This window comes from Scyliorhinus canicula, chromosome 3 (genome assembly GCF_902713615.1).
Source record: "Scyliorhinus canicula chromosome 3, sScyCan1.1, whole genome shotgun sequence".
NCBI classification, from domain to species: Eukaryota; Metazoa; Chordata; class Chondrichthyes; order Carcharhiniformes; family Scyliorhinidae; genus Scyliorhinus; species Scyliorhinus canicula.
In genome coordinates this window covers 181,486,125-181,507,017 of record NC_052148.1, presented here as the reverse complement: position 1 = coordinate 181,507,017, position 20,893 = coordinate 181,486,125, and the positions used below count along the sequence as shown (strand labels likewise).

At 42.4% G+C, this 20,893-nt stretch overlaps 1 protein-coding gene across 3 annotated transcripts in view; it reads left to right on the top strand.

Moving 5' to 3' along the window:
• The first annotated feature begins 1,236 nt into the window (after nucleotides 1-1,236).
• Nucleotides 1,237-20,893, top strand: part of usp53b (ubiquitin specific peptidase 53b) — a 177,477-nt gene continuing 157,820 nt past the window's right edge. For 2 of the 3 annotated variants that reach the window (XM_038791848.1, XM_038791847.1), the window contains exon 1: nucleotides 1,237-1,888. In XM_038791848.1, coding sequence (XP_038647776.1) covers nucleotides 1,745-1,888 — 144 coding nt within the window. In that variant the 5' untranslated portion in view covers nucleotides 1,237-1,744. The remainder of the gene's footprint in view (nucleotides 1,889-20,893) is intronic. The other variant, XM_038791849.1, reaches the window with a different exon arrangement.

Genomic DNA, 20,893 nt, shown 5'->3' with positions numbered 1-20,893 from the left:
AATAATGTAGATGAACTGAAGGATGAAGAGATTTAATTTACTTTTGACACAGTCACATAGAATGCCATTGTGACTTTAATATGAGCCATTTTGGTGTTTTGATAGTGGCAGAAAAATGATTGAAGGGATGCCTACCGTTTTGGGCAAGCAGATATTTACAAAGGGTAAAAGATAGAAGGCTAACCAGGCAAGTATTGGAAAAGTTGAGTGGAAAAAGCATTGAATGGTTTCAGAGGCGGGTATATTGAAGTAAGAATGGAGACATGATATTACAGAGGTATAGGTAGGTGACCTTCCTTGGTTTGATAACTGTGCCATACACATTTGTTCAAAATTAAAAATATTGTAACTTTGATCTCAGTTATCCACCTGGTGACTTTGGATGTGATTACAAGTAATTCATATTTTCTGTGTATATATGATTGGAAAATAATTGAATATGACTTGTCAGAAAAGTAAACAACAAACTCCCCATTGGTAGGTTCTGGATTCCATGACTAAACATACAATTATACAAAATCATCTCTATGTTGTATAATTTCAAATGCAGAAGGAAGCCATTTGGCCAATCACACCAACACCAATTCATTTTGGGAAGAAACAGCTGCTGAATGCAATATGCCTGCCTTTCTCCTTTTGTATTGATTTATTTCATTTCAAAAATACTGCAAAGTATATGTACAAATTAAAACTGTTGAAATTGAAAAAAGGCTTTTGAATGTTCAAATTCAAATTAAATCACATGTTCTACTATAATTGCACTTGTATTGTTCAGGCAAAGCAAAATAAATTCTTGACCCATACAAACAACTTTCAACTTGAAAGCAAATACAAATTATCCAGATATAATAATCCCAAATTATCCAGCAGGAAGAAGGAGTGACTGCTCTGATCATAGAGATTTCCAATCTTTTTTTTCCCCTTTGGCTGGATCTTTGTGTTGCAATCATTGAGGTTTATTAACTCGGTTATTATATTGCCAGTGTACGCCCCATCAATTGCTTCTTCCTTCAGCTTCAGCACAGGGTGGAGGAGGCAAATGGGGAATTGGTTCCCTATCTCTTGGCACCATTCATTTTCCACAGCAAACAAAGAGAGAAACATAGCAGACATCAGAGCCCCAAGTGCCGCCTCGCCTTAACACCGCTCGCCTTATGGGCATGCAAGAGAGGAAACCACAGTCCGACATCCTACCTATTACCAGGAGCTCTGAGCCATCCCAGCACTACTTCCCTGAGCCGAGCAGGCGGGGCACGTGACCGGACGCAGGCTGCTGGAATCAGGTGGTGACGCAGCGGCGGTGCTCTCGAGCTGGGACGGTTGACTGGGGACCGTGTCTCGCGCGCGGCCGCTCGCCTTTAACAGTCCAAAACCAGAAGCCTCACCTGCCGAGCGGGCAGTGCGCCACCGGGCTCCTCCAGCCAGTCAGCCAGGCGAACGGAAAAGCAGTCGGCCAATGTTGTCAACTTTTCGTCGTCAACTTTGATGATTCAGCCCCGACGTCGCTCGCCCAGCCGAGTTAAGTCGGTGGTGCCCCCCCCGCCGCCCGACCGACCGACAGACAGACAACAGGAAGACGACAATGAAGGACTGCGGCGGGTAAAAGGAGCCGCCCATGGGGAGCAACCGCTTCACCTGAGAAGAAGAGGGGCGCGGGAGCGCAAGGCACCTGGCAGCCAGCGCGCGGCCCCGAGCCGTTTGACCCCGCCCCAGATTGTTGTCCCCTCGAGCCGTTCCCGGGACAATGGCCTGGGTGAAGCTTTTCCTGAAGCCCGGGGGTAACCTGCGGAACAGCTACCAGCCGGGCAGCATGTTGTCTATCGCTCCCAACAAAGGGCTGCTCAATGGACCTGGGGAGAACAGCTGCTTCCTCAACAGTGCGGTGCAGGTAAGGGTGTGATGCACTTTCAACCAGGATCGGGCTGCGCTGGAGTGTGTAGCGACAGCCTTAGCAGCGACAATTGTTTCAGCACACTTGTAAAAAAAAGTTCAAAGTGGGAAATACTTTTAACTTCTTGCCGTGTTCCGTCTGAAGGCGCTGCTATTTAACTCCACCCTGTTGGCTCCCGATGTAAGGAATGTAGTGACACCCTGATTGTGACACCCTGATTGTATGTCGTCCTGTGTTTACCACCTCGGATCGTTGTCCACTAAGTGTAACTGAGTATTTTGTTTTTGAAATATTATCGTGTCGCGTGTATAGCTTTTGTTGTTTCATATCAATAGAGTTGTTACCGTACCGTGCGTTACTTTGTAGCACACATCCTATCACCATGTGCAGCCGGATTGCAAAACAGCCCAGATTGTTTTCAAGAGTGACTCACAAAGTCGTTAGGTCCTAAAGAGGACAGGAAGAGGGGCAATTTGACAGGTGCGATGCACACAATCTGTCATCTGCTTTTGAAATGGTAACAGTTAAATCTCAATTTTACAGCTCTCAAAAAGTAAACTGCAAGTTTGTTAAGAGGGAAGTGATACGACTGGACAAGTACTGGGCAGCACGGTAGCATGGGTTACTGGTATAGGGTGGATATGTTGACTTGAGTAGGGTGATCATTGCTCGGCACAACATCGAGGGCCGAAGGGCCTGTTCTGTGCTGTACTGTTCTATGTACTGTTTTAGATCCCAGTAGATGTTGTTCTTGGCTTCTGATTGAACATAGAACATAGAACGATACAGCGCAGTACAGGCCCTTCGGCCCTCGATGTTGCACCGACATGGAAAAAAAACTAAAGGCCATCTAACCTACACTATGCCCTTATCATCCATATGCTTATCCAATAAACTTTTAAATGCCCTCAATGTTGGCGAGTTCACTACTGTTGCAGGTAGGGCATTCCACGGCCTCACCACTCTTTGCGTAAAAAACCCACCTCTGACCTCTGTCCTATATCTATTACCCCTCAATTTAAGGCTATGTCCCCTCGTGCTAGCCACCTCCATCCGCGGGAGAAGGCTCTCGCTGTCCACCCTATCTAACCCTCTGATCATTTTGTATGCCTCTATTAAATCACCTCTTAACCTCCTTCTCTCTAACGAAAACAACCTCAAGTCCATCAGCCTTTCCTCATAAGATTTTCCCTCCATACCAGGCAACATCCTGGTAAATCTCCTCTGCACCTGTTCCAAAGCTTCCACGTCCTTCCTATAATGAGGCGACCAGAACTGTACGCAATACTCCAAATGCGGCCGTACTAGAGTTTTGTACAACTGCAACATGACCTCATGGCTCCGGAACTCAATCCCTCTACCAATAAAGGCCAACACACCATAGGCCTTCTTCACAACCCTATCAACCTGGGTGGCAACTTTCAGGGATCTATGTACATGGACACCGAGATCCCTCTGCTCATCCACACTACCAAGAATTTTACCATTAGCCAAATATTCCGCATTCCTGTTATTCTTTCCAAAGTGAATCACCTCACACTTCTCCACATTAAACTCCATTTGCCACCTCTCAGCCCAGGTCTGCAGCTTATCTATGTCCCTCTGTAACCTGCAACATCCTTCCGCACTGTCTACAACTCCACCGACTTTAGTGTCGTCTGCAAATTTACTCACCCATCCTTCTGCGCCCTCCTCTAGGTCATTTATAAAAATGACAAACAGCAACGGCCCCAGAACAGATCCTTGTGGTACGCCACTCGTAACTGAACTCCATTCTGAACATTTCCCATCAACTACCACTCTCTGTCTTCTTTCAACTAGCCAATTTCTGATCCACATCTCTAAATCACCCTCAATCCCCAGCCTCCGTATTTTCTGCAATAGCCGACCGTGGGGAACCTTATCAAACGCTTTACTGAAATCCATATACACCACATCAACTGCTCTACCCTCGTCTACCTGTTCAGTCACCTTCTCAAAGAACTCGATAAGGTTTGTGAGGCATGACCTACCCTTCACAAAACCATGCTGACTATCCCTAATCGTATTATTCCTATCTAGATGATTATAAATCGTATCTTTTATAATCCTCTCCAAGACCTTACCCACCACAGACGTTAGGCTCACCGGCCTATAGTTACCGGGGTTATCTCTACTCCCCTTCTTGAACAAAGGGACCACATTTGCTATCCTCCAGTCCTCTGGCACTATTCCTGTAGCCAATGATGACCTAAAAATCAAAGCCAAAGGCTCAGCAATCTCTTCCCTGGCTTCCCAGAGAATCCTAGGATAAATCCCATCCGGCCCCGGGGACTTATCTATTTTCACCATGTCCAGAATTGCCAACACTTCTTCCCTACGCACCTCAATGCCATCTATTCTAATAGCCTGGGTCTCAGCATTCTCCTCCACAATATTATCTTTTTCTTGAGTGAATACTGACGAAAAGTATTCATTTAGTATCTCGCTTATCTCCTCAGCCTCCACACACAACTTCCCACCACTGTCCTTGACTGGCCCTACTCTTACCCTAGTCATTCTTTTATTCCTGACATACCTATAGAAAGCTTTTTGGTTTTCCTTGATCCTACCTGCCAAAGACTTCTCATGTCCCCTCCTTGCTCGTCTCAGCTCTCTCTTTAGATCCTTCCTCGCTTCCTTGTAACTATCAAGCGCCCCAGCTGAAACTTCATGCCTCATCTTCACATAGGCCTCCTTCTTCCTCTTAACAAGAGATTCCACTTCTTTGGTAAACCACGGTTCCCTCGCTCGACCCCTTCCTCCCTGCCTGACTGGTACGTACTTATCAAGAACATGCAATAGCTGTTCCTTGAACAAGCTCCACATATCCAGTGTGCCCAACCCTTGCAGCCTACTTCTCCAACCAACACATCCTAAGTCATGTCTAATGGCATCATAATTGCCCTTCCCCCAGCTATAACTCTTGCCCTGCGGGGTATACTTATCCCTTTCCATCACTAACGTAAAGGTCACCGAATTGTGGTCACTGTTTCCAAAGTGCTCACCTACCTCCAGATCTAACACCTGGCTTGGTTCATTACCCAAAACCAAATCCAATGTGGCCTCGCCTCTTGTTGGCCTGTCAACATATTGTGTCAGGAAACCCTCCTGCACACATTGTACAAAGAACGACCCATCTAATGTACTCGAACTATATCTTTTCCAGTCAATATTTGGAAAGTTAAAGTCTCCCATAACAACTACCCTGTTACTTTCGCTCTTTTTCCAGAATTATCTTCGCCATCCTTTCCTCTACATCCCTAGAACTATTGAACTTGACTTTTAAATCTGAAGTCTTTTTCATGGGAGATTGGCAAACATCCATTCTCATTTTTTGTGTAAGGGTACAATTCAGGATTGTGTAGTATTTTGTATTTGTAGACCACTTGAGTGTTTACTCTGATCATTTTGGGTCATAGTATTTGACCAATGTACCCATTAGTTTACAAACATCTAAAACTGAATGCCAACCGATATGGATATTGTGATTTAAGATTTAATCATCACTGAACAAAGAATAATCTATACCAAACTTGCAGACCCACAACGTTTGGACAAGACTTATAAGATTCAAGCTTACTGTGTTGCTAAACAAGGTTACTTCAAAATAGAAGTTGACTATATATTTGAAAGTTCGGACTCAACAAAAATCTTTGGGGTTAACGAAAGAACAGTAATTCAATTTAGATAATGTGCAATAACGTTGCAAATAAAATAATTTTGGTTGACAGTATCAGCTGGCAATAGGTTTGAATAGGTTATTCTTCCAATTTAAGTGAGTAAGGTTAAATATTGAAGATCCAAACTTATTAACTATTAACTGATTTGTGATTTAGCTGTTTTTAATTAACTTTGTGCCCAATTTCTTTTGATAATCAAACTACTTTTAGAAATTTAATCATGTTTTAATTGCTTATTAGAAGCTCATATGTCATAATTTAAAGATCTGTATTGGGGCACCCCTCAATCTTCTCCTTTCTAGTGACATGTCAATCTTTCCTGATAGTGGTGGTAATGTGCTGTTAGATCTTTTTATTTTCCCCTTCATTAGTGTCTCTAAATCCTTTATATAGTGCAAAGATCATGCTGAGCACCATATTGTGGTGTAACCAGTGTTACTTTTTCAATTATTTTCCACTCATTGAGAATCTGTGTTTTCCAGTTTTATAATTGGGTGAAAAAGTCCTTGGAAAAACTATTTTTTTAATATTGCAAATGGAAGGTTTTAATGCATTAAAAGTCTGTCAAAAAGTAGTATGGAGTGAGACATTAAGTGTACTTTATAAAATGTATGATGTATTACAACATGCTTTATATGATCTAGGAATGGGATTTGCCATTTTATAATAATTTCAGTTCGAAGAAATTGGCAGCTTAGGTGTAGGTTAATCAGCATTCAGTGCATATTTGCGTCTGTAATTAAAGTAACGAAGAATTATTTTTAAAAAAATAATTGTTACAAAAATAATTGTGGCCACCTTTCTGCCCTTGTTTAGTAATATTTCAGTTTACTATTTCTGTTTGAATAAAACTGCAGGGTAAGATATCTGGTTGATAATAGGCCTAAAGTATTTTTGTAATATCTGAGTTGCTTTGTATGGTGAAGCATTTGTTGAAAGCCCTCCGTTTGTGCGAGAAAACCCTTCAGTTCATGCTCAATAAGCTCTAACTCCCTAGTGAGTTCACATTTTTTTTACAGAAGAGACAGACAGCCTTTGTATAATTGAGATATTGACTGTTGTATCTGGTACTATTTATGGGGTGTATTCTTTTGGTAAAAACATTTTGAAGACACCATATATGCAAGTTTTCATGCAGTTTGTGGGAGAGAGGCTTCATTGTGCCAAACAATTCATTGGAATACAGGATTTTAAAAATAAATTAGAAGAGCCTAAAGTTATACCATGTAGAATGATCCACTGATTATTGTAAGAGATAAAATAATTGAAGTTACTCTAAATAAATGGTATTTTACACTAGATGAATATAATAGATGAGTTGTACACTAGAATAATTTGATGGAACAAATTCATTTTTATCTGCTCTGTTTATGCCTTTGTTCATATGTACTGTTCCAATATACCTTTCCCATCAAAATGTGACATGATTTCTGTTCGCTGTGCAGTTGTACAGATTTATTTTAGTTTAAACAGCTCAACTGTAATTTTGAAAGTTCATTCTTCATCATGGTTTCCATTTGTGCTCAAATTACCAGTAATTCACTTTTTAAACTATTGACCGTTTAGAAATGCGTTGAGCTAACTATCTTGTAACAGGCTCTGACATGAAAAAGGAATTCTGAGCAGGACAACTCTAACCCAGCCAATTAATGTAACCCTCGGTCTGCCCCTAATCACCAGAAAAGCAAGAAGAGTTAAACAATAATTGCAGCTCACTGGCATTGAGTTCAGGTTCTGCCAGAACTGCATCATCCCTGACCTCGTCATAAGCCTTGACGTGGACATTAGCTGAATACCAAAGGAGACGAGGAATGAGAACAATTGCCCTCAATATCAAAGCAGTAATTATCTCTGATACAGGTGCCCTTCCAAAACCAATGTCAATGGGAAAGTCCTACCGTATCATTTTACCTGTTTCAAAATAAAATGGTTGTGTTTAATAGAGGCTAAAAATCACAACCCTTGGGCATTGTTGTTAGAGTCCCACAGAACATCCTTGGCTTGACCATTTCAGTTGCTTTATCAGTTTCCTTGACTCTGTGTTGCTCGTTCTGGTGAGTGTGCTTTACACTCAATTGGCTCTGTTTTATTAATTAGCTCTAGAGTCGCCAGGTATCCTTATGATACCACCACGAGATTCAAGTTCAGATCAATGACTCAATTAGTAAGGTTCAAATCAAAACACGTTTATTAATACACAGTTAATCGCTACTCATGCATACAATACTAAAAGACTAGGCTATTCCTACCACTAACAGACCAGTACTTATCTGGATAAGGGAACCCACCGGATCAGGGAACAATGGCCTCTTGCTCTCTACTGGATCTATCAGCAGACTTCCAGCTGGTATGGACTAAAGGGTCAGGAGTGTCTATCTCGTAGCGTGCGTTGTATGACACTTACTTGGTGGTGCAGCAATTGGCCAGGCCTCTCCTTCTTACGGTCAAATTCTTCAAGAGCTGCTAAGGTGTTCTGCTGGGAGGGCCAGCTAAGAGAGTGAACTGAACTTGGGACCTGTCTTTTATAGGTCCCAGGGGCTTCGCGCTCTTTTGGGCGGACCCCGAGCTTACTTCCAATCGATTGGATCCCATACCAATCGATTGGTTTGAATTCCCCAATACTGGGGAATCGCTGGGCGGTTCTTTCTGGCTTGTTTGTCTCCTTTGTCTCGGACTCCCGTTGGCGCCGAGGAGTCTGACTTGCTATTGAGTGTCTTAAATGTAGCTAATTGTTGTAGCTAGTGTTCCCGGGGATCGCTCATCAATATGTATAACTGCTAGTTTCAGTGCTGTCTGCTTTCTTTGCAGGCAGAATACACAGGAACTCTGCAAAACTGCTTGTTTGGTTAGACTGTCCATTTTTCCCTGCTGTCTTTGTGTTTCTCCATTTTGTGTGGGGAAGTGGCCAACTCCGGTGGCTACATCTGACCTAATAGGCAAAGGAGGATTAGCTGTTTAGGACTGAGATGAGCAGAAATTACTCAAAAATTTGAATCTTTGGAATTCTCATCCCCAGAGATCTAAGGACACTTAGTTGCTGATTATGTTGAAGGTAAAGATTGATAGATTTTTGGGGTATTAAAGAAATCTAGTAAAATTGAACCCGGTAGGAGGATCAAGTTGAAGTACATCCGTCATGATTTTAGTGAATGGCAGAGTAGGCTCGAAGTGCTGAATAGCCCACTCTTCTATTTCTTATGCTTCCATTAAGAGATGTTTGCTGACTGTTATGCAGTGTTTAGCTTTGCTTGCAATTAATCATAAAATGGAGAAGTCCATGTTGCACAAAATGGGAGCTGAAGTCGACCATTTGGCCGTTGATTTGATAAGGTCATGGTTGGTCTGTTTCTGTTTCAAGTTCTACTTTCCCAAATACCTCCGATAACTTTTGACTCATAGAGGAGGTCTACAGGTCTTTCAGCCTATCACATTTGCGCTGGTGAAAAACAACCACCTAATTATTCTAATCAAATTTTCCAGCACTTAGCCCATAGCCCTCTATGCTTTGGCTGCACAAGTGCACATCTAAATACTTCTCAAATGTTACAGGGTCTCTGTCTTGACCACCCTTTCTAGCAGTGAGTTTTAGACACCATTCTGTGGATGAAAATGTTTTTTCCTCTCATCCCTTCTAAACCTCCTGCCCCCTTATCTTAAATCTGTGCCCCCTGGTCATTGATCCATCCACCAAGGGGAGAAACCTCTTCCTGTCTATTCTATCTATGCCCCTCGTAATTTTATACATCTCAATCATTTCCCCCCTCAGTCTCTCTGCTCCAAAGAAAACAGCCCCAGTCTATTCAATCTCTTCATAGTAAAACCCTCCAGCCTAGGCAACATTCTTTCCAGTGCTATCCCATCCCTCCAATAAGATGGATTCCACAACTACAACTGTGGCTAACCAGCATCTATCTACCATGCCATTCTACAACTGCACCTGGCTGACACTCAAATCTGGTCTGACAAATGGTAAGTAACATTGGCATCCATATATGTGTCAGGTAATGACTATGTATCACAAAAAAGATCCAACTAGCCATCATTGTCAAGGCCGTCACTGCCAGGTTACTGTTGATCAACAGCTCAAGTAGACTGGCCGTATCAACACTGGATGGGGTATGCTGAGTGACACATACCTCTTGGTGCCTTTCCTGCATCTAAAAGAGTTTATAGAATTTATAGTGCAGAATGAGGCCATTTGGCCCATCGGGTCTGCACTGGCCCTTGGCAAGAGCACCCTACTTAAGCCCACGCCTCCACCCTATCCCAGTAAGCCCACCTAACCTACTTGGACACTCAGGGCAATTTAGCATGACCAATCCACCGAACCTGTACCTCTTTGGGCTGTGGGAGGAAACCGGAGGAAACCCACGCAGACATAGGGAGAAAGTACAAACTCCACACAGTCACCCGAGGCTGAAATTGAACCTGGGTACCTGGAGCTGTGAGGCAGCAGCACTAGCCACTGTGCCACCGTGCAGCTTAGGAATGTGATGAAGCACTCACCATCTAGGTTGATGTAACTGCAACAACACTCAAGAAACGTAAAACTATTCAGAACAAAGCAATCTGCTTGATCAGTGCCTCTGCCATTGAATTCAATATGGATCCATTTCATCACCAACACTAGCTACAGGAGTATAATCTACAGGATGCATGAGGAGCTCAAGTTTATTTCCGTGGTGCCTCCAAATGCAGAGCTTCCACCACAAAGGAAAGGAAAATGGTGCAAGATCATGAGAACACCTATCAACCCTAATCCGAAAGCTGTTCCCCTCCAAGTCATGCATGATTTGGAAATAAGCTTCTTAATCACTTGGTCAAAATCCTGGAATTTTCAACATTGTTGTTTTAGGTTGGGTTGAAGGTGGAACTTCTCCTTAAACTACTGTAGACCTGCCTTTTTGCAGGAGATAGGGGAATAGACGAGGTTAAGGAAGGGATGGGTGGGGCAGGTGTTTCATTCTGGGCTGAATATGAGGGAGGTGGCGGTGTTGGTTAATAAGTGGGGAGCATTGTGGCCAATCCGGATTGGGGTGGTGGGAGGGAGGGGAGGTATCTAATGGTCAGTGGAGAGTTTGAGGGGATGCCGGTGGTTCTGGTAAATGTCTATGCCCCAAATTGGGATGATGTAGATTTTAGGAGGTGGATGTGCCCCAAATTGGGATGATATAGATTTTAGGAGGTGGGAGTGAGGGAAGTTTCCTGACTTGGACTCACATCGGTTGATCACGGGGAGAATTTTAATACGGTTATAGAACTGAGCTTGGACCGGTTGAATCCCAAGTCGTTGAGGGTGACAGCAGTGGCAAAGGAGTTGAGGGGTTTATGGAGCATATTGGGGGGGGGGGGATATGTGGGGGTTTGGGAGGCCGAGGGTGAAGAAGTTTTCATACTTCTGCCATGTACATGTGGTGTGCTCCCAGATTGATTTTTTTTTTTCATGCTAGATAAGACTCATGCTAGATAAGGCAGGGGTGGTCGACTCAGAATATTCAGTGATTGTGGTTTCTGACCACACGCCAGACAGTGTGGATCTGCGCTGTATGTGAGTTTGGGGTACTTCAAGCTGCATTGTGGGATTAGGCGGAGGCGCTTGCTCTTCCCCTTGGCGATAAAGCCGCTGGCAATGGCTGTTGGGGTGTTGAGGGATTGAGTGGGAGTGGGAGCGCTGAGCACAGGGTCTCAATGCTCAATGTATGTGGATGACCTGTTGCTGTATATTTCAAACCCATTGGGCCATATCGGAGGCATCATGGGGATCTTAGAGGAATTTGACTGTTTTCGGGATACAAGTTAAATATGGGGAAGAGCAAGGTGTTCCCGAATTGAGATCAGAGGGCAGGAAAGGAGCTTAGGGGAGTTGCCATTTCGGGTGGTTGGGGCGAGCTTTCGATACATGCGTATACAGGTGATGCGGGGCTTGGTGCAGCTGCACAAATTGAACCTGGCTCGGCTGGTGGAGCAGATGAAAGTGAATCCAGCGGTGGTGTCGGCCCTAAGGGTGTGGGGGCAGTGGAGGTGGCATTTGGGACTGGAGGGTGCTTGGGTGTGGGCACCGATCTACGACAACCATAGGCTTGCGCCGGGGAGAGGATGGATGTGGTGTTTCGGTGGTGCGGCAGCCAGGGATTGAGAGATTAGGTGATCTGTTCATGGCGAGCAAATTTGTGAAGTTGGAGGACCTGGGGGAAGAGTACAAGTTGCCCGGGGGAAATGGCGTGAAGTACCTGTAGGTCAGAGACTTTAAGGAGTGAGCTGCCATCCTTTCCTGGGCTGCTGCCCCTGGGTCAATAGATGAAATAGAGGAAGGGAAGGTGTCCGATGTCTGTCAGGAGTTGCTGGATTGGGAGGGAGCCATAGTGTGGGCCATAAAAACGTGAGGGGGAGGTGGGGCCGAGAAATGGGCAGAGGTCTTGCAGAGGGTGTACGCATCCTCGCCATGTGCAAGCTAAGCCTCATCCAGTTTAAAGTGATTATATGGGGCGCATATGACGGTAACAAGGATGAGTTGGGGCAGCAAGGTGGCGCACCGAGACCCCAAGTTCGATCCTGGCTCTGGGTCACTGTCAGTGTGGAGTTTGCACATTCTCCCCGTGTTTGCGTGGGTTTTGCCCCCACAACACAAAGATGTGTAGAGTAGGTGGATTGGCCACGCTAAATTGCCCCTTAATGGGAAAAATGAATAGAATAGAATAGAATAGAACAGTACAGCACAGAACACATGAATTGGGTACTCTAAACCTAAAAAAAAAAGGGATGAGTAGGTTCTTGGAGGGATGGAGGATAGGTGTGGGCAGTGTATGGGGAGGCCAGCGGAACACGTCCACATGCTCTGGGCGTGTTGAAGGGGTTCTGGCAAGCGTTTGCAGACGTGATGTCTGAGGTGCTGGGTATGGAGGTGGTCCCGAGTCCAGAGGTGGCGATATTCGGGGTGTCGGAAGAGTCCAGGGGGGGTGAAAGGATGATGTCTTGCGGGCAGCCTGGATGTGTATTTTGCTCAGGTGACGGGACTCCGAGCTGCTGAAAGTGTGGGTCAGTGACCTGGCGGAATTCCTGAGACTGGAGAAGGTCAAGTTCGTCTTGAGGGTGTCGGTGGATGGGTTCACCCGGAGGTGGAATCCATTTATTGATTTCTTTAATGAGGTTTGAAGGGGCGGGGGTGGTCAGAGTTAAAATGAGGAAGGTGGGATATGAGAAGAGGGTAGTATTAGGGGAGGGGAGAGTGGGTGTTCATTGTTTATAAAATTGTTTGGCTGTTCTAATTTTGTTTGTATGAAAATGCCTTGAATACATTTTTTAAAAAAACTACTGCAGTCTTTTCACTTGGGGGAATCCTGTTCAGCAGGATGATTCCAAGACCAGGCCCACCATAAGTACCATGCAACAAATTAAAATTTCCCCAAAATGTTCACATTCCAAGAAGAACTGTATTTTCATATATTTAAAAATAGTCTTGACGGGCATTAACGGATTAGCAAATGGATGGGCGTACTTGTCCTGGATTATCACAAGACCAAAGATCATGGGTAATGTGGAAGAGCCTGAGAAGATAAAAATCAAAATAACAAGACCACTGACTTCTCTGGTTGGGTTGGGCAAGGTTTAGAAGAGGAGGAAGCACAGACCTACAACTTGCTATGACTGCCATTGCATATCTTTAAGCCTCTGACAAGGAAGAGTGCACATTGGCCGTGTTCCTGGCTGTGGCAAAGGTGTTTGGTACATTAACATTCGCTATGAAAGAGTGAACAATTGATTCTCTTATGTTTATTCTAAGGGCAGGAATTCACAGTGCTCGTTTGTCAGTCCACTCCTGATCCTCTTTTCTATTCATAACATTTTAGTACTCGAAGATTGTGGCTTGCTCACAGTTCTTGATGACATCACCTTTTGATAAGGAGTACTGGAATTTTTTTTTTATTCGTTCATCGGACGTGGGCATCGCAGGTTTTGCCAGCATTTATTGAGGGGGCAGTTGAGAGTCAACCACATTGCTGTGGATCTGGAGTCACATGCAGGCCAGACCAGGTAAGGGCAGTAGATTTCCTTCCCTAAAGGACATTAATGAGGTCTTTGTGACAATTGACAATAGTTTCATGGTCATCATTAGACTTTTGTATCCAGATTTTTAATTGAATTCAAATCTCACCATTTGCAGTGGCAGGATTTGAACCTGGATCACCAGAGCATTAAGTCACCACCTCCCACCACATGAAAGGCTACAAAGTTGCATTGGTGCTCTGGAGAAATAGATGAAATTGTACAAAATCACAGTGTGAGATATTTCCCAAAGGTCAAGGAACAGGACATAAAAGTTAAACTGTATCAAGACCAGTAGGCAGCAGAAGTTCCTGCCCATTATTTTTCAAGGAATGTGGTTTGCACATTAAATCAATTCAAACAGGCTGAGCTGATTGTGACATAAAAGCAACATAGTGTGGATGCTGAAAATTTGAAATAAAACAAAACAATTGCTGGAACTACTTGGCTCAGGTGGCATTTGTGGAGGGAAACAGCTTTTCAGGTCGGGATGACCTTGTTTCAGAACAGTTGGTGTTGCTTAAGGGAGCGATCAATTTTAGGATGCATCGAGAACAACGGTTTAAGGCATTCTGGATGTCTTGTGGATATCTGTACTCATAACATGAAGCTTTGAATTTAAGTTGAAATCCATGCGGAATAGACTGAAGTCCGAGAGAGTTGTTGAGGAAAGAAATGCGGCTATGGAAGTGGGGATTTTTAGATACCTGTACAAACCCAAGAGGGGAAATATAAAGCAAATAAGGTAAACAAGGTAGATTAAACAAATGGCCATCCTTTTGGAGACCAGAGCTTCAAAAGTATCTGGGAGGCGCAGTGGCAGTGAATTAATGCAAAATACCTCTGATGTAGGAAATCTGAGGGCAGAACAAACAGCAGTTGAAACGAGAACAGCTGTTCATTTTAAATTTGAGATTTTTGTTAAGCAAAGACATTAAATGATATGGGCCAAAGGCAGATATATGGAATTGGGCCACAGATCAGCCATGATCTCATTGAATGGTGGGTTGGGCTTGAGGGGCTGAATGGCCTACTCCTGTTCCGAATGAAAAGTCATCATGCCCAGAATCATAACTTTCCCTTCACAGGTGCTGCCTGACCTGTTTCTTTTCAATAATGCTGCCTGATCTGAATATTTCCAATGTTTTCTGTTTTATTTGCACTGATGAGTTCTCTTTATTTTTATATAAATTTAGAGTACCCAATTAATTTTTTCCAATTAAGGGGCAATTTAGTGTGGCCAATTCACCTACCCTGCGCATCTTCGGGTTGTTGGGGAGAATGTGCAAACTCCACACAGACAGTGACCCAGAGCTGGTATTGAATTTGGGACCTCGGCGCCGTGAGACATCAGTTCTAACCACTGCGCCACCGTGCTGCCCTGATTGAGTTCTCTGGAAAATATCATTATTTTATCTCCCAGAACATTGCTAAAGCTGTTCAAATCCTTCACCTGCCCCATTCTGGAATCTGGACATCAGTCTACTTCACAGTGAGGCAGCCACAGATTAAGCAATTTCGAAACTATTTAAAACTAAGCAGAAAGGGCATCATATCTCACATTAAGCATCGGGAATCATTACCTTTTAGAAATCCATTTTATATTGAATATTCTGGAATATTACCATCAACTCCAAATGTAGTTTCAATGCCACTCATTAAGCCCCTATTATCGAAACCGTCTGCCATTGCATATTGTCAAGATCTGCCAGCAATTATGTTTTAGGAATAACTCAAACAGTGCTGACTTGGAGGATAGAACCCACTGTAATGTATATTGTGCTGTATGTCAGTCTGCAGTAGATGGTAGTCCTTTGCAACACATTATGACAAGAGGATTCTGTATGGATTTATAAAAGGATAATGTTTGGAGTTATACTTTGAGCTCCTGTGCTACCAACTGAATTCTGTGCTTGCCACTTGTGTGGTTACTATGTTTATCAAATGTACACTTGTGCATAAAATGTACTTGTGCATTTCATCCTGTACCAGCACTAGACTAACTAGTTTGTTTTCAGGCTGTCGGATTTCTGTTGCGTATTAGAATAACATTTGCTTTCCTCCAATTATTGGCAGCATTCTCCTGGCTTTATGGAACTAAAATCCTTGCTTATTTCTGACATTTTAGGGTGTATCCCAGAAGTGGTTTATGGAAATTTTATTTCTTGAATTTCTACATGCTTTCAGAGCCTCTGCATATAGATTGTTGAACTAAAATTAGTATACTTAGTTCAGTTTTTTTTCCTACAATTAATTTATGTTGCACGTCTGTAGTTTCTGGAACTTCTCTATCTGACTTCTAAATGCTTGAAATTTGAATACACAAATTTTCTATATGGTTGGATAAAATTGAATTGGGCTCCTCTGGCTGTAGGAAATAAATGTTTGGACTTGTGCATATCCTATCAGTTGAGTGTCGATGGTGGCTCAGTTGATAGCAGTCCTTCCTCTGAGCCAGAAGAATAGGTTTTAAATCTTTCATAAGAAATATGAGTAGACTATTCAGCCCTCGAGACTGATCCAGCATGCTGATCATTTTCCTGCACTATCCTCATATCCCTTAATGTTTTTAATATGTAGAAATCTGTGACTGAGTCTCCTCTGCGTTCTGGGGCAGAGAATTCCAAAGATTCACGACCCCCAGAGTGAAGAAATTTCTCTTCATCTCAGTGCTAAAAAAAACTGTCCCTTAATAGCGACAGACGGCATGGTTTTGTATGAGGGAGGTCATGTCTCACTAATTTAATTGAATTTTTTTGAGGAAGTGACAAAAATGATTGACGAGGGAAGGGCTGTGGATGATGTCTTCATGGACTTTAGTAAAGCATTTGATAAGGTCCCTCATGACAGACTGGTGCAAAGTATTAAATCACATGGGGTCAGGTGAACTAGCTGGATGGATTCCGAACTGGTTTGGCCATCAAAAACAGCAGGTAGCAATGGAAGGCTTTTTCCGAATGGAGGTCTGTAACTAGTGGTGTTCTGCAGGGATCAGTACTGGAACCTCTGCTCTTTGAAATATATATAAATGACTTGGAAGAAAACGTAGCGGGTCTGATTAGCAAGTTTGTGGATGATACTAAGATTGCAGGAGTTGTGGATAGTGATGAAGATGTCAAAGAATACAACAGGTATAGATAGGCTGCAAAATTGGGCAGAGAAATTGCAGATGGAATTTAACCCAGACAAATGTGAGGTGATGCATTTTGGTAGATCCAATTCAGGTGAGAGCTATAAAATAAATGGCAGAGCCAGCAACACCATAGACACAGAGAGATCTAAATGTACAGGTCCCCAGATCCTTAAAAGTGGCAGCACAAGTGGAATGGTGGTAAAGAAAGCACATGGCATGCTTGTCTTCATAGGACACGATATCGAGTATAAAAGTTCAAATATAATTTTTAGTCCAAAAATTACAGTTTTATATAGAACGTTGGGCAGACCACATTTGGGATACTGTGTCCAATTCTGGTCACCACACTACCAGAAGGCTGTGGATGCTTTGGAGAGAGTACAGAAAAAGTTTACCAGGATGTTGCTTGGCATGGGAGGGTATTAGCTATGTAGAGATATTGAATAAACTGGGATTGTTCTCCCAAGAGAGGCGGAGGCTGAGGGGGCGACCTGATAGAAGTTTATAAAATTATTTGGGGTATAGATAGGGTGAACAGTTGGAGGCTTTTTCCCAGGGCGGAAGTGACAATTACAAGGAAGCACAAGTTCAAAGTGAGGGGGGAAAGGTTCAGTGGAGATGTGCAGGGGAAGTTTTTTTACACAGAGGGTGGTGGTGGCCTGGAATGCACTGCAAAGTGAGGTGGTTGAGGCAGTTACGTTAACGACTGTTGAGACTTATCTGGATAGGCACATGAACAGATGTGATATAGAAGGGTACATGTGGTTGGTCTAGATAGGACAGGTGTTTGGTGCAGGCTTGGAGGATCAAAGGGCCTGTTTCTTGGCTGTTTCGTTCTTTGTTCTTTGAGACTGTGGCCCCTGGTTCTAGTCTCCCTAACCAGGGGAAACATCCTTCCTGTATCCATCCATGTAAGAATTTTCTATGTTTGAATAAGTTGAATATTCATATAATTCATATATATATATATATATAATATATATTCATATAAGTTGAATATGTTTGAATTTCTATGTCTCTCATTCTTAACTCCAGCGAATAAGGCCCTGTCTATTTAATCATACCTCAGAAGATGGCCTTCATCCCAGGAATTAATGTCGTGAACCGTGTTTGCACTCCCCTCTATGGCAAAATATCTTTCCATGTTCCGGAGATTGACGTGCAAAAATCTAGTCCCACACCCCAGTGCATTACTGAGGGAATGCTGCACTATAGGAGATGCTGACTTTGTATGAGGCTTGATACCGAAGCCCTGTCTCCCAACTTGATGTCGATTGCATGACATTATTTTGAGGAAGAGTAGGTTTGTTATCCCTGGTGTCTTGACTAGTATTTATTCCTCAGTCAACATCACAGAAAAATAAATTATCTGATCATTATCACATAGCTATTTGTGGGAGCATACAGTGCACAAATAGTTGTCTTGTTTCCTACATTACATGACAACAGTGATATTTCAAAAACACTCCATTGACTGTAAAGCACTTTGGGACATCCCACGGTTGTGAAAAAAAACTATAAAAAGAAAGTTGTGCATTCAGTGAAAGGGGCTTTCTTATTAGTATCACATCATATCTCATGTGGACATGAGTTTTGTCAATTCTGCAAGTTCAGAGGTATTACATTAGACTGCTGTACCTCTGCAGGTTCAAGTTGATGTTTTAGAAAGTGGATGTATATTTAAATAAAAATATTTGATACAATGAAAGAGTGATATTTTTTCTGTATTTTAATGGTATAAATGAACGATGACCTGGGTCCTGATGGCAATATTTCATTTGTACATGTTGTGTGGGTTGGTAGACTTGCAATCGGTCTTGCAAGGTATATTCTTTATGTAACTTAAAATTTGAATTGAATGGTGGTAGCATCTCTTTATTTTCTTTTCCCTTGGCAAAAAGTTTTATATAAAGCAGTCTTGGACTTCCAGTCACCAGCCTACATTCTGATAAACCAAAACATAGTTAGCAAAAGTGACATGACTGGTACTTCAAGGGTTAAGGGGCATTTATTTTTTTAAATTCTAACTGTAGTTAAAAATGGAAGTGAAAGTTCAACTGCAGTTTAATAAGTCACCTGGCATTGATGCACAACAAAATAAATGCCACTAGGTTTAGAACATGAAGTGAAATTGACTGATGGGGTATTAATTTTTTGTTTGACGGTCAGTCGATTTCTTGGGTATCAATTTATAACAAAACTCTGTTTGATTACTGTAATGACTTAGACCAGGTCTTTGTGATTGGCCAATTAGAATACGAGTTCCCTGATTGGGCCACTAATCAGGGAACTCCTTTCTCTATATAACAGGGAGTGTCAAATCCCCTGAATTCCCAGTGTGGACAGCAACCTGGTTGTTCTGCTGTTGGCTTTGTAAATACAAGGAATTGTGGTGAAGGGACATCTGCCTCCGTGACTTATTACAACTATAGACTGAGAACTCATAATTTTTTTTGTTCATTTTATCTGTTTTCTTTATTCTAGTGCCCAAGGCATAGACTTGTGGATTTAAAAAATCATGCATGTCATATTACTTTGTGAGCCTAAGCTGTGAGTATTGACAGGCTGTTTGAGTTGGAGTGTCAAGGCTGATTTTCATTCTTTTCAAATCTGACATTAAGATGAGCTTGCTTCCAACAGAGATTCACTAAACACCAATCTGAAGCCGGAACTGTTTCTGTATTGGTAATTTATTACAATTTCATTGAAGTGATTTAGAAGCTATACTTCATTAAACATACGGAAAATGTTCATTATATGACGCGATTCATACACATGCATATTGTTGGTTTAGCAGGAGTGGAAAATATTCTGCTTTAATACACTGAAATCATTAAACCTCATTAACTAAATATATTTGCTGTAATGTTGTGCAATACATTTGCTGTAATGTTGCACAATAATTAAATGGCTTGGGTATCTCTGTAGTTATTTCTCTGATAGTGCAATAGCGAGTTAATTAACTCCAATACTGCAATTTAATTTTGCCATATCTTGAGAGTTGATATTTCAGTATCAGCGCAGATGACTTACAATATACCATGTTGAGAATTGTGGGCACAATTGTATCCAATGATGGATAGAACATCTCGGGAAATTGCTCATTCTGATTTGTTTATAATGGAAAGTCAATGTAAAATTGAAGCTGCACAATCGAAAATTGAGAACCTTCAAGCATTAGGTGTCTGAGTGGGGTTGGAGGGTGGAAAAGTATACTAATCAAAATTAAATTACTGCTATAAGAGTAGGCCATTTGGCGCTTCAGGTCTGCTCTGCCATTTAAGTAGATGACGCATGATCTTCTATCTCACGCCTTCTTCCAACATCATCCCCATATCCCTTGATGTAATTGGTATTTAGAAATCTTCAACCTCTGCTTTGAATTTTGTGACTACAGTATCCCTGTTTCCAGGTGCAACCTCCTCCCCCCACCTATATGTATCTACTTCGATGAGCCCTGGAATTGTTTACACTTCAATGAGATCAGCTCTCATTCTTCTAAACTCTAGAGAATACAGGCCCAGTCTCCTCAATCATTCCTCGTAGGAGAAGTCAACCATTTCCAGGAACCTTTGTCACACTCCCTCTATGGCCAGTGCATCCTTCCACAGATAAGGTGACTAAAACTGCATATGCGATCTCAGCAAGGCTCTAAATACCTTCAGCAAGACTTCTTTACTCCTACACGCAAATCCCCTTGCAATAAAGGCTAACGCTCCATTTACATTCCTAATTGCTTGTTGCGCCTGCATATTAGCTTTCAATGACTTATGAACAAGAACATCCAGGTCCCTTTGAATGTCAACCAGTCCCACTTTAAGAAATACTCTGCATTTCTGTTTTTCCCACCAAAGTGGATTATTTTGCATTTTTCCACATTTATATTCCATCTGCCATGTTCTTGCCCACTCACTTATCTCCTTGAAGCCTCTTTATGTACTCTTTACGACTTCCATTCCTACCAAGTTTTGTCATCAGCAAACTTGGAAATATTGCATTTGGTCTCTCCAAATCATTGACATCGATGGTAAATAGCTGGGGCCCAACCATTGATCCTTGCTACAAGTTACCCACTCGTCACAGCCTGTCAACCTGAAAATGAACCATTTATCCCAATTCTCAAAT